Source organism: Diorhabda sublineata, chromosome 3 (genome assembly GCF_026230105.1).
Source record: "Diorhabda sublineata isolate icDioSubl1.1 chromosome 3, icDioSubl1.1, whole genome shotgun sequence".
Taxonomy (NCBI): Eukaryota; Metazoa; Arthropoda; class Insecta; order Coleoptera; family Chrysomelidae; genus Diorhabda; species Diorhabda sublineata.
In genome coordinates, this window is record NC_079476.1 from 30,843,412 (window position 1) to 30,859,155 (window position 15,744).

The 15,744-nt window shown below is 32.0% G+C and overlaps 1 protein-coding gene across 1 annotated transcript in view; it reads left to right on the forward strand.

The window, feature by feature from the left end:
- The window catches only part of LOC130441872 (probable G-protein coupled receptor B0563.6), a 234,735-nt gene that overhangs the window by 134,689 nt on the left and 84,302 nt on the right, over positions 1-15,744 (forward strand). Inside the window, exon 3 of the mRNA XM_056775697.1 lies at positions 2,992-3,324. Within this exon, the coding sequence (XP_056631675.1) occupies positions 3,042-3,324 (283 nt within the window). The 5' untranslated portion in view covers positions 2,992-3,041. The remainder of the gene's footprint in view (positions 1-2,991; positions 3,325-15,744) is intronic.

The following is a 15,744-nucleotide window of genomic DNA, read 5'->3' on the forward strand; positions in this document are numbered from 1 at the left end:
TCTTCAACACCGGCAGCATTCAAAAAAGGAGGTACTCAAGAAATCTCGACGTGAATTTTTTATTGAATCTAGCTACCAACTTTTATGATTTGCTTTAAGCAACGTATAGAAAAATTGATATTAAATCATTATATGGTTTCTTATTAGTTACTTGTATCTACTTTTATATAATTTTATATCCAACTGTGATACAGATGTTCCTCTGTGTTGCGCATGATTCGAATTAAACATATACAAATCGTAGATGTAGATATTCATAGGTATTATATTGAAAGACGTGAATACGCCATCCGGTACCTGGATCAAAATAACTTTTCATAATCATGAACTCACTCTAACCCTCAGCTTTCATACCAAATAACCTGTTCGTATTCTGACATTAGTTCAATCATTTCATATTGTTCCAATACAATATTTGTGTTGTACGCCTGTGATGAGTTATTTTTAACGTCATTTATAATTCAAAAGATCTGAATTTGTATCATTTCAATGATGATTGGAAACAACATTTGTTTTATGTGTGTCACATCTGTCAATTCTCTATACTTCATAGAAGCTCCAGGTGTGATTACTAAAATATTGGAAAATATCAACTACGTTTTCTTTTATTGTCTCTTACCCTTCTTGTATTCCAATAAAATGACGATTCAAGTTACTATCTAAAAAGCAAGCCTGCAGTTTTTCAATTTAAGTTCATTTTAGTATACATTTTGAATATTTATGGTTAGAAAATATTGAATTAAATTTGGAGCTGGAGTTTTGGTATGTTTGGATAGACTAACGTGAACGTTACTAACATAACCAGTGATATATCTTAGTTTTAAAGAAGAATACAATAGTTTTCTTCAATTTACAGTTAACTTTTAGTTTTTGAAAATCCAGCAATTAGATGTAGTCGCAGAACTCGCAATGCTGCGAGTCAATGATACACAAGAGCAAGTCAAACTGATGAGCAACACGAAGCCCGGAATGAAATCGATAGAATCGAAATCAACAACATAGAAATGTTGCGTTTAACCCCTATCGAGCTGCATTCAATTATAATGTAGAAATCGAATACAGTTCGCAGAAAATCGTCACCAATGAACGTTGTATGCTAATATGGCAAGGCATTTATGTTTAAAAATGAAGCTCATGGATTGTGTAGCGCGAGCGGTCAAGTCATATTGACGCCATTGGTACTACCACCAGAACCCTCACGTTCATTGGTATGCAGAAATGGGACAGATTATAAACATTTTTTGACTCATATTTATCAATACAATAATTTTATTCAAATGACGTCATTTGATGCAACAAAAGTTATCCAAGAAAATTTGGACAAAGATATCATATAAGAGGTTCCTTATTGCCAATGACGAGTAGTGTGTGTGTGCAAACCAAACCCATAAATTTTGAAAGAATTGACCAATTTCCTCGCGGTTGACGTCGTTTGAAAGGAATTGATCAAAATTAGATTTTGATTATAATTTGGACCGATGCGTACCGGTAGATTTGGAGAAATTTCTTTTTTTAATGTGTTCTTTTGTAATAACTTCTAAACGGCTTAACCGATTGATTCCAAAACCAATTCGAATTCAATATTCATCGTTAAGATAGGAAAAAGTCTGCTAGTTTTCCAATAATCCTGTTCAACAAATGGAAATCAATTATTTTAAACTGTAAATCGTGTGAATTATTGCTAAAATCAACTTATATTAGTATGATCGTCTATTTGATGGTGATTTATATCTTCATTTTCATTGACTTACAAGCTGTTTGAGAATTCAACACATTTTTCGTTCTACTATCTAAGATAAAAGAGGCGGAGTGCGCTTGCGTTGAATTAACGGGTCTGTGGTCACGTGAGCGGAATAGAATTGAAATCGCGAAGTTTGTTGCAAGTTATAATGACAGAAGCATGTCAACGCCACTATTAGATTGCTCCAAAGAGGATGACTAGAATTGATCAAATCTTTGTTACCATAGAACTGTAAAGGTGCTGAAACTCTCTGGAGAATATTTTATCTCGTGTTTATTCATAGATCAGAATGGTTGAAAGTGGCCCTACTAGTATAACACAAGAAGAGGTATTTGAGCAACCGTCAACTTCAATCACTGACAACAACATTCCTCAGCTCAAGAAATGATTACAGCATATAGGCGAGTTATCATAAATGAGGTTTCATCTTTTTTAAACATTGGTCACCGTTATGTCTGTAATTTTATCCTCAGAGAACTCAAATTCTTCCACTAAGAATGCTTACCTCAGCATACAAAACATTTTAGCATCTGCTAATTTGCATAGGATCATTTGAGCGCAGCGCATTGTAATACCCGGATCTTGTAGAACGAGAAAAAAAAAGCCAGTGATTCGAAACAAACCATGTGGTATATTCCCAACGGTTTTATTGTTGCATGACACTGCTCGTTCGCACTCCGACCATCACACCATAGAAATAATCAGCGGGCTGAGCTTTAAACACCTGAACACACTCCCTATAACCGAGATCTCTTTCCTTCAGACTTTTATCTCTTTAGACCACTTTAGGAAGCTTTGAGAGATTAATGCTTTGTCTTCGTTCGAAATGCAATACACTACCAATCGAAAACTTTTTGCCTAGAAAGTATATATTGTATATTGCTAAGGTTGAATACCACATTGATAGGTAAATTAACTTTGTTGTACACTTATCTTAGTTAAGTATATTCATAGAACGACTTACGCTTGTACTATTATTACTTAATGCCGCTTGTCTGTTATTATTATTACCTATATTTCCTTAGTTTCATGTATTCTTCTCTGAGGTAGTAGGTATAATCTTGTATATACATGCTAAGCTAGAAATATCGGGTCATTAAAAGCCGATCCTATCTTCCCACATATCTAATTAACATGATAGTCATTCGAGAAAGACAAACGAATAGTCATATGTTATTATTCTATTATAAGAGATTCATCCTACTTTCTATGAATAAACTGGAATCAATCCATTCTCTCCATTGTTTCAGGATAAAAAAGGAGAATAATGATTTCACTGACAGCTGGTTAATCCATCAAGATGTCTCTTCTCTATTCAAGTGAATCGACCGCAGCACAATCGCTGTGTTTGAATAATTCGACCACAGAATGTCTTCCCTGCAACTTGTCAGATAATGTGGGCGTTTCTTTTTTTGGACGTATTCCAGAACTCAACGAAGATCCCAGAACTGAAGTCTTAAGGAGATACTCCTATGCATTCGCTTTACCGTCCATATGTTTCTTGGGAATCATCGGCAACATATTCAATCTTATTGTATTAACGAGAAGAAATATGAGAGGACCGGCATATATTTATATGAGAGGTTAGTGAATTCTTTTTCTCGATATATTATATTTAAATTTATGAGTCATATGGATAAATATTCAAACATTAGATATTAACTAGACAATTCCAATTCTGAACTTGTGAAGCAATGTTATCTCTGACGTGAGTTTTCTTGTCCCGTAGTCTCATGTTCGCTTATTTAACAATCAGATATTAGTCGGATCTATGTCCTATCATCAAAATATATAATCTTTTCTTTTTTGAGCACGCATTTGAAAACCACCGTAGCCCAGTGCAGAGAAGAAGAGTCTGGAAACAGAATATAATCCAAGGGGACTAAATTTGGCGATAGGGTGCATAAGGTAGCAAATGAAACTTTGATTCATTAATTTTGGCCATTGCAATGACGGATGTGTGGTGCATTGTCTTGATGAGCACTTTCTTGTTAGCCAAATGCCGCCGTTTTTATTCCATGCGCATCCCAAAAAACCGACGCCATGATCTTACCTGCCGATGGAACGATATCTGCCTTCTTGGAGCCGATTCTACCTTTTCAGTTCATTGTTTTGTTTATTCTGTTGTTTTGGATGTGAAGTGGTTGACGCATCTTTCATTCATGGTTATGAATGGTGAAAAAAAATGTTTTCACTTCCTTGAAACATTGCCAAACACTCGATGGAAACATCTTCACGACACTGATTTTGTTCCATCTTGATCAAACGCGGCATCCATATGCGCACAGCTTCCTCATGGTCAAATTTTCAGTTAACATGCGATGTACCGCACTTTTTGAAATGCCTAATATGTCTGGTAGCTTGCGCACTTTCAGTAGATGATAATGCAGTACCGCTTTGTGGATTTTCTCTCACATTTTTGGAGGCGACCTCTGCGATGCTGGTCTTTGCAGGTCGTACGGCCTCGTTTAAACTCCGTTACCCAAGGAAGGGTACGAAGGAGTAGTTCACCCAGAGTGGAATCTAGTTCAACTTTCATATTAGTTGGGCTACCACTTTTCAAATAAAAATATTGAGTCATAACGCTGACCAATATTTCCAAATTCATTTAAAATGTTCACTATTGATGCTGCTTAACAAATACTAAACAAAGTGGCGTCTTTAATCTTCAAATATATGCTGTATAGTACTTTCTAATACAGTGGTATTTTCCAAGTAACCACCGCCATTCCTAGGTCAGGCCAGGTACTTATACGTCCAACGTCTTCTATTCGTCCTCAACTATTAATATAATACTTTTGCTCGAGAACGGTCCTGTTGAGAGTATAGTTTTTTATACATAAACATAAATTGTATATTGATATTCTCCCATAAATTCATATTACTTCATTGTTTCATAATAATAACTTATACTTGATTGTGTGTTGTTTTCATATTAATATATAATTTACAACAAATATTTTCAATAGTAATATAAATCAATGTTTCCATTTTTAAATAAGACTAATAAACTAAATTGAAGAATACTGCAAGATTAAAGCCTGTTTTGAGAAGAACTTTCGACTCGCAAAATAAAACCATAGCTATATTTTATTGTGCCTATATTTTATGGGGTCAGATTGTAAATAATGGTTGCAGCGGTTTAAAAAGATAACTGATTTTTTCAGTTGTATATTCATGTTACTATAAATGAAACTTCACAAGACATGTTATTATTTTTGTCCTTCATTTGTTTATATATTTCTGGAATTCTTGTTATTCAGTTTGGAGTGACGCAAATTGCGACTGTGAAAATAAATGTCCCTGTTCCGTTTTTTATATAGACCCAACCGACTCTGGTCACTACGAATCGGAAAAGATTAAATTCGACAGAGTTATATTAGCAGAATCAGATAGAATTCGTTGAGACGTTGACCAGAAATTGGTTCACAATTTTTATCGTGTTGTTTTATAAATCTTATGTTTGTAGTTAGTATTCAGGACAGTTGTGTAAACCAAGCAGTTTCTTGACAGCACTTGTTTAATATAATAGGTTTATTCTTTATTTTTAATTATCGTGGGAAGTAATTCTTATTTTCTAATACGTTTTTATTAGTTTTACCTATATGCTTGTATTTTGGAAACAGACTTCTAACGGCTACAAACCTGAACACAATACGGGTTTCTCGCGTTGGCTGTGGCTTCAACAAAAGTATTATCACTCAGCTCTAGTTAAGGGTTAGGCAGCACAACTCTGGGATGTCGCGACGTATTTGTTGTTACGCACTTCTTTAGGCTACAGTCTAAATGTAGTCCATCTTTTAAGATATTGTAAACGTATTTAATCTTAGCAGGTTCTCAATGGTTTTTAAAGTCAAAGGGTTTATAGATCATAAGTGTGATGATGCCGTATTGAATGAAATACAGTATAAAACAGTGAGAAACACGCTTTTAGAGTTAGTTATATTAAAAAGTGAAACAAAAATTTAATAAAAATGCTTTTAGAAATAAACAGACTAAAAAGTCAAGAATAATTCTTGTTATAAGAGTGAAATTACTGATAAATTAATTTCACTATTATAAAAACGTGTGGTGTTTTCTATGACTTTTTTAATACCCGCTCCAGTTCGAATGATTTTGTCGATTACTGGAAATTATTCACTGAGTACAACTTCTCTTTCCATTTTTCCTTTTCTTCTCTTTTTTTTTTGATAAGTTTGAAATAGCTCTAAACGGTAGGATGGACGGTACTGTTTCGCGGTGGGTGACTGAAATATAATTGCCGTACGATGGCTTTACTGGTGAAGGTATTAGCGGATAACCAATAAATCTGGGTTCTATTCCTATGCTTATTACTCATTAAGTTGGTCTTCCCTTTCGCTTTTTCTATATTTCCTCATTCACCTCACTTAAAATGGTGAAATTGAAATTTAGCAGTCGATGTCACTAGTTATAATTTTTTCTAGTTTCATGTATGTATCTATGTGTGTATGTGGATATTGGAGTATCATATATAGGGTCCTTCACGATGAGCTAAATTGATATGTATATGGAAAAGTACTGTGACTAGTTTTCTGAAAATTTGCTTACATGGGTTTTCCGAAATACTTCTTTCAGCTAATATAATTTCAGGATTCTGAAACGATTATACCAGAAGTTGACCAAAATTTTTAAATAGAATGCTATGGATTTTATTTTATTTCATTTTTATATGACGCTTTTATTTCTCAACAAAATGCCAGTTACTATCTGCATAAAGAGATGCTGAATATAAATAAGACATTTAAATGGATAAAAAATATGAAATACAGATCTACATTTTCTCCGTCTGTAATAGAAATGGAGCTATTTTAAATTAATTGATAGAGATTGTTGAGCAAAAAATAGTGATTTTCGATAAAAATATAATATAAGTAGATAAACTTCCTACCAAAATAACAAGATTCTGTGCTATTAAAATAAAATCCACATTATCGAATATGGGTGAACTCTAATATTTCTATTATAGATAGAGATTTATTGTGAGATACACCCTTTCCGCTAGGTATTCTAGGTTATAATTTTAAGATAAAATATGTAATTTCCAATCATTCGAATCGGAACACGCAACTCATTTGATAAAAGTAACATTAGCAGATTATTATAATACACATAATACAACTTAATACAATGTGGTCTTGTTTGAATTTTGTTGGAACTGTAATTTGTGCAGTTGAATTTCGATTTTCATGTTTACCTTCTTTTCTTCACTTTGATTCGTTGTTAGCTGGTGACTGAATCCGAAACCTCGTTAAAAGATTTTGTTTCTGTTTTAATATAGTTGAGCACCTCGAATCCTTCTCATACTTAGAACATTTGATTAAATGAATATATTTTCTATTCCTACCTTGATTAAAGAAGCATGTTTTAGAAACAATAATTAATTCGAATAAGTACTGTACTTTCCACGTAGTAATGAATATTATGTGCACAAATACATTTGATATTAAACGTGAATAGGTACACATTTTATGATCATGAAAATCTTATTCTCACAAAAAAATAAGATTCGCCCCATTGATAACTTCTTCCAGGTCCACATTAAAATATTCAATTTTCAGAATTAGTGAATCATTTAAGAGTATAGATAAACAACACTACACAAAATCCCATGGAATTCTCAAATAAAACCGGTTACTAAATCGAATAATACTGAGAAAATCATGAACATAAATAGGATATCATATATACTCATAATTCGGAATGTCATTATTGATATTATTGTCATTAGGATGAAATTACGAATGGGGTTGAGGTTTGAGAACTCGAAATAAAACTTTCCAAGAGTTTGTTAGATTGCCCACGTTTCGATCCTTTATTTGATCTTTGATTGATGTATTATTGAGTTCGATGCATGGTAAAGATAGCTCTTTAGATTGCCACCGGGATATAGGAAGGACCCTTTTTGGGTCTTCTTTCAAAAAATAGAATTGAAAAAAAAAACAAACCTGAGAATATAACGAACGTAAATATGATATTATTATATGATATTATATTCAACATCAAGCTCATACTGGAATGAAATGGTAGTCGAAGAAATAAATCTGATGTAAATGTTCGAAGAACTTGTTCGCATTGTTAGTCAATTCCTCTACGTCTGTTTACAATTAATCTACGCGTTTCTCTTTGTTCTAACTGTGTCTGTTGATTTCGTTCATCTCGTGCCTCTTGTACTTATAACCTGTAAATAAACCAAATTAAAATACTTATTTGTGAGAAACAGCGACTCAATACTGTGTTCGTTTGCTTATTATTTGACTTAACTTTCACAATAATAGAACACGTATATTTATTAAGCACGTACACGTTTCTGTTTTGTTTTAAAACTATTTGCAAAAAATGTACAATATGTACAGGTACGATAATGTCCGTTGTTAGCGGTAGCTCACAACACGTGTTTATTTACATAAGAGTAAAAACTGTCTTTTCAGTTATTAATAAATAATTGTTGCACTTGAACTTGATGATAAATTTACGATTAGAATGAAATTAACATGAGAGAAAACTCAAAATGATAAGTATAATAGTCACTGGTACGATCGATACCAAAGGAAAATGAAGTTATAAATAAGAATTTATCGTACTATAATTATTATATTCCATTGCCATCGTGCAATCCTATTGCAGATCTGTGGATAAAATAAAATAAAAAAATCGCGATAGAAAAATAGGGGTTGATCGAAGATTTAAGGTTGTGTGTATTTTTTAATGCTGTATCATAAAAAAATAAACATGATAACTTCTATCCGAAAAGTAAAAAGAATTAGGGGTGGACTACTCTTAATATTTAGGGGGAAAGAAAATAGAAGTTGCTCGATTCTCAGACCTACTTAATATGCACACAAAATTTCATGAGAATCGTTCAAGTCGTTTCGGTGATTTACATAATTTGAAATGTCATTCTTGATGTTATTGTCATTAGTATAAAATTACGAATGGTGTCGTGGGTTGAGAACTCTAAGTAAAACTATTTAAGATTTTTCTAAATTGCCCTCGTTTTTATCTTTTATTTGATCTTTATCAAGGCTGAAAATATAAGGTACATTATAACACTTGTTTATAATCCTCAACATTTCAAATATAATGTACATTATGTTTTCAGCCTTGATAAAGAACAAATAATAGATTGAAACGTAGTTAATTGGAAAACTTTTTTTTTTCAAAACCTCAACCCACAACACCATTTATAATTCGAAAAATTTTGTACTGGTAATAGAGTTTCCTGTTCACAGTCAGTAGTTAGTTGTGAGCTGTGAAAGTGTGCGGTGTACTAAAGATCAAATTATTCTCAAATAAAAGTTTAGTGAACAATAAAGTATGTGGCAACCGCAGCTTCAAGATCAATGATCAATGAGTCGATTTGCAGATTCGTTAAACGTCCTATTAAGCCTAACACAATAGAGGCCAAACAGTTGAAAACAGCCGGCAACATCTATCAACATAAGCTCAAAAAGTGATGTTAACTGTTCTTAAGATACTTTGTAGTCTTGGAATGTCCAGACCTCCAGGACCTCCAGGAAACAATGTTTTTGGCAATTACTTCTTAGACTACAATCAACTTCAATATGCCAAACAATTTTGAACAAAAAATGATGCCATATGTTCAAGATATTCTTGCAGAATTGAAAAGGAGACATATCCTTGAGGTATGTTCAGTACGAACACTGGTAAGATGTTTGAAAAAACATGGATTTACATATAAAACAGTAAATAGACGGTGAAGAGTAATAGAAAATACTCATATAATAAAGTGGGAAAACGAATATATAACAAAAATTCGGGAGTATCGTGATGAAGGAATATAAATCTATTACTTGGATGAAACGTGGTGTGACAGCCACGATACTTTTCATACTATCAATACAAATAATAATTATAAATGTAAAGCGAAACCGCCCCTTTCCAGAGGTAAACACATATGCATTGCGATACCAGCACTACATGCAAACCGTGTAATTGTGTTAGAGAACGCCTCGTATCATTCGAAACAAACTTATTATTCATCCAAAGCAGACATACAGGATTTTCTACTGGAACAAGATTTATATTTCGAAGCGCATTATACAAAGAAGTAACTCATGGAGGTTTTAGAAATAAAAATAATTCCCATTGAATATATTGTTGTTGAAAAAGCCAAAAATAATGGTCTGTTTTAAGATTACATACGTACTACGTGTTTTAAATCCAATTCAATTAATATTATTTCAATTGAAAAGATAGACAAACACTAAAAACACTTCTCATACGGAGTGGTGGAACTGATAATGATAGAATGTTTAATCAAGTGTAAAGAGTTGAAAATCCAAGAATCAAATTTGTAGAAACATAAATACACAGTGTGTCTATTTAAGTTATGTTAAGTTAAGATGAAAAAAAGTTAAACCTGATAAAAAGTTCTGCATGATTCAAAATTTAAAATGCAGACATCAAATATCAATTTTTTTAAGCAGTATACAAGGTTTTTCAAAAAATTTTAATTATGTGCAAGAGTAAAGTATGTATTTTTTTTTAATTTTCACAATTCCGAAAATGTTATAGCGTAAAGTTATTTTGAATTAGAAGTTATATTCAAATATGCAATTACACACATTATGAAAGTTCAGGTTTTTTGATTATTTACTAATCATTCCGTATTAACGCATTCTAGGGTGCCCAGAGATGAAGTATGTGACAGTGAATGTCAGAGTAAGTTGTTGTTTATAACATTACAATAAAACTGGAAAATTCACTAAATCGTGAAGAGAAAATAGAACTGTTAATTAATGGAGACAATTACAAAACACATAGAGGGGCCGCAAATATTTTTAATAATGACTTCCGCATAGAAATATTAGGTACTCAACAGTTACAAAAATTTTAAATGAATTTAAGGCTAGCGGAAGTGTAGAAAATAAATTTAAGAATAAACGCCGAAAACGGATTGCGAATACTGAATTGTGAAAGTGATGCTTTCTGTCGTAGACCCAAAAATGTTAATATCATGCATACAAACCGCAATTTGTACACACGTTACTACCAAGGGATTACGATATTCATTTTGAATTCTGCGCTCTGATCCAAGGATATTGTCGCTGGTGGTCTAACAGTCATCCAAACTTCGTAATAAAAACTGGGAAACAATATTCTTTTAAAACGAACTTATGGTGTGGTGTGTACAAAAAAATTATGGAACTTTTTTTTCGACATTCGTTAAATGCCGCACAATACTTACAATAATTAGAAAATCAAGTACATCCATAGTACATTGAACGTTAAAGTACTCCTCTTCCAATATGTTTGATGGAAAGGTAATCCACAGGTATTCAGATATTTTTTGGCCTCCTAAGTCTGCTGATTTGATTTCCTTTGACTTTATTTATGGGGTTACTTAAAACAACAGGTTTATCAGCGAGGACCATTTGATGATTTAGACCATAGAAAGTAATACAAGAGTTTGACAAGAGAACAATTAAATATTTACAAAAAGAAATTGGATATGTCTAAGCTATAGTACATCGAATTTAAATTTAATTATGTTTGTTACTATTTAATAAATATTGAAAGGCTATCATATTTTTAACAGGTAAGAGAGATAAATTGTATCCAGCCAGAATAATTAATACGGAATGATTAGTAAATAATCACAAAACCCGAATTTTCGTAATAAATGACTGTGATTACATATTTGAATATAACTTTCAATTCAAAACAACTTTACTACATAACATTTTTCTGAATTGTTAAAAATAAAGATACTTTACTCTTGCACGAAATTCTTGAAAAACATTTTTTGACAAATCTCGTATACTGCCTTAAAAAATTGATATCTGATGGTTGCATTTTAACTTTTGGACCATACAGAATTTTTGTAGACACACTGTATATATAATATATATTTTTATATTGTGATAAAATTAGCTTTTTCTATAATTGAAAGAAAAAAATTTATTTGTCTTTCAAAAATTATAAAGAAATAATTTTATAACAGAAAAGACCAAAAAATGGCCTTAACAACTTTATCTGTCAACGATTTTTTGTCTTTATGAGTAACTTATGATGAAAAAGTTCTATCTAACTTTTAATGTAGTTTTTAAGTTACAAATAAAACCTTGAAGCAACAAATTTATCTTTGTATCCAATGTTACTGAAATGATCTCCGCTTGTTATAAAATTCTTGATTATGGATTCCTTATCTATGTTAAGTGAAGCCGATTATGATTTTACAGAGTGAGAGCAACTGTGATAACATTTTCACTATGTGATGACTGGCATTATAGAATATAATGAAGTTTTTCCATGTTCAATTGAGAAACCTGCTGATTACTTTTTCTGTCAATTGAAATATTTTAGGTTCATAATCAAATTTGAATTTAGAATCTAGTAACAACAATCTTCGCTCATCGCTTACACTATCAAAATTGAGATTACTGATCCGTTCAAGGTACTTTGTACAGATGTAGACTGATAATTTATATTCATTACATAATGCGCAAATTGAGTAGTACATAATTGCATACCTGTAATTTTGATCGTATAAGAGATTGATTTTTTGAAAAGTACCAGAATGTTTCTGAAAACGAAAACTTATTTATCGAAACGTGCGTCTGACAATATCATGGTGAGTGCTGGTGTAGTGGCAGTGTGAACAATATGTTCAGTTTGAAATTACCAACAGCTCCAGAAATTCCAACAATATAAAAATCGAATTCAATTCATTCAACTAACATAAGGTGAACTGTTCAGTTATTATGCCACTTGAGATTAAGTTTTAATCTGAAAATTTTTTGTAATCATATAAACTTGGCATACACATAACAGGAAACAGAGAAGATCTTATTTCAAATAATCGAATATTTAAATAAAGATACTCATAAATAACGTTATTTTGTAAACTCAAAATTAAAAATATATAGTCATTGGATAACTTTTAGAAGTTATTAAACAAAGTTGAATTAGTCATGAACAAAATTTTTGACAGTTGTTGCACAGCAGAGCATCTTCCTTATAAGTTCCATATTCCATACAAAATTGATCCGTCTATTTTTTGCTCATTGGTAAGCATTTTTCATGTTTCTTTTTTTTTGTTTTATAAAGACGTTGCTATTTGGCATTCAATTTTTAACCAAATATACCAAAGATGTAAAATACAGATTAACACTGATCAACAAACCAGTTTCTTATTGCAAATATCTTAGTTTTGTACGTTAAACCCTTCGAAACTTTCGTAAAATACTTCTAAAACTTCCTACGCATATAACGTAAAACTTAATTTGGAAATTCATGCTTTTAATCTTCGTCCAGATATTGTATCAACAATATTCTCACTTCATCAACAATATAAGTTAACAAAATTCAGTGCAAAGATAAGTTTTCCATATAATTTATGTTTTTTCCATTGATGCAACTTATATAAGCAATGGACTAAAAGTAAAGTTGTTTTGGTTACAAAATCTCTGTCAAAATCATTCTATATTTTTGAAGGTTCAGTCCACAAAACGTACCACATTTAAAACTTTTTTTATGAGGTGAAAACAAAGAAGTTCGCAGGCACTGAGAGATGAGTTGGATGATTGAGAATAGTAACCCCATGTTGTGCCTTGTCCTGCTCAAGTATGGCCGAAGACGCTGGATACGCCGTAGCAACCATTTCAAAACTTTTCAGTAGAAAGTGACGTTCACGGTTTGAACCCAGAGTTCCTCATGAATGGTTTCGTCATTGTCAAAGGAGATCAACAGCATTGTCTTCACTAGAGTTCGTAGAAAATATTGAATCCGGTCACACATAATAATGTGATCTCCATCTGCTTCCATTCTTCTTCTTTCTCATAATTTGACAGTATTTGCGATACGAATTAGGAATCTAAATACCTTTTCCAGTTACCAAGCGGTCATTAGGCATGGTATCATTACGCATGGTATCATTACATGTAGTCATTTTCCCCAATTTTTAACAAAGCTTAACGTTCACTCGTTGCTCCGTTGCGTGATACTACCTCTTAATCTGACTGACTATGTGTGACTAATAGCAGGTTTTGTTATGACAGCCACAAGGCTTGCTGCGAGGTAACGCTCCTTGACATGTGTCTGGATCGTTACGTAAAAGCGCGTGAACATCCCAGATGCTACCTATTCCGATTATGCAAAAGTTAAAAACATGTATGACATCAATCAAGCCCTCTTCAGAAATCCTATCCAAGTAAATGATCTCGATCTTAATTCTAAAAACCTCAACCAAGATGCTCAAGAGATCTTTGGAGTAGCAATGCAACAGCATGTCCATAGACATAATCCTCATCTGAAATAGGACAGAAACTGTATTATTTAAAACAAATATACACACGGTTATTTGCTGATATTGCAGATAAAATGTCATCATTTACCAGCAATTTGATGTATGAAACAAACTGCCCTAGAGAGATAATAAGAGAAAAAATGAGCATTACTTCTTTTAATAGAAAGTTGGAATATTTTTTCAAGTTAGACCTCGAGAACTTTCGTAGGAAATAACATTGGTATAAATTTAATAATTTTCCATGTTTCCACAATGTATGACGGACATTCTATCAAAGTTGTTGTATAAGGGTTTAAGCTTGGATTTTTATACAACCTTATGTTCATAAAGAATGATTTTATTATGAAAACTCACCAGTAAAAGTAAAGCTACATCCAAATAAGATGAACTGTTGAAACCAATATTCACAAGCAGTGGCTCGATTATTTCATCAGCAATATTGTCCAGCCACCACAATTTTTTCTTTAATCGTATGATAAACAACCTCTTTCCAGTTTTTAGGCTTCATATTATTTACAGTCACCAAAAACAACCTCTCCTATCTGTCCCCATACTAGTCCAATCGGGTTTAGTTCGCAATGATATTGTGGAGATCTCTTCATCATCATTACATGATTTGCGGCAATTTCATTTATTTCATATTTTATGAATTTCTCTTTCTGAAGAGAACACAAAAAAAAACAGTTCCTCACAGAACCGGGATCTAGCTTTGAACTTGAGCCAATTCTGTAAATCTTTTACCAATCACATGTTAGTGGGCATTGTTTTTGAAAATCTCGAATGATAACTATTAATACTATACAGTTCTGAGAAAAAATATCATTTGTTTGAACCATTCTTTGGAAACAGCAGCGACTCTTTCCTGTTGAAAGATTTGAACCAGTAGATAAATCTCTAGAATAACCTTGTTTTCGAAATTTAACAGTTTCCTCTTGCTAAAATTTATTTGGTGTATATCCCTCAATCAATTTTTAATTTGAATAAAATATAAGTCTTTTTTTCGATTCTTTTATAGTCTTAGTTAATTTTTTCTCATACTACAATATCGCTTCTTCCTATTGAAATAGACTATTTCTTTTGAAAGTTTTCATAGTGCTCTCGACTGAGTTCACGGTAATCCTTATCATTTCGAACCGAGACAAGAACTATTGTCGCGATTTATTTTCAAAAACCCATATACGTCGAAGTGTTTCTTCCAAATAATTTTTTTTTTAAATTTTGGTTTTACTGGAACTTCATGTGCTGTTTGAAACTTTCCACATTTTTCGTCTTTAATAACTCTGTAAATCGTGGATTACCCAACACCAAGGATACTACTAATTCCACTGTGTCATAAACTTTTTAACATGAATGTTTGTTTGTTGATGATTTGAGACAATTAAATAATACTGTATTTTCATTAACTATTAAATGATCGATTTGTTGGCGTTTATGCAACCCTGCCAAATTTTCCATTCTTCTCCTACTGCCTTGCACCTACAGTGCGTTTAGATTAGATATTTAGATTTATCTGTAATAATATTTAAAAAGATCGTACTAAGTTTTTGATTAGTAAGTAGGGTTTATAAACATATACTATAGAATATTTTTTATTATTGTGCCAAATACCGAGTTATCCAGGTATATTAAACTGAAATTTGAAAAAAACTTTATTGAATTTATATCATTCATATTCAATTTTATTTAAATATGCAAGCTCGTAACATTCTCATAT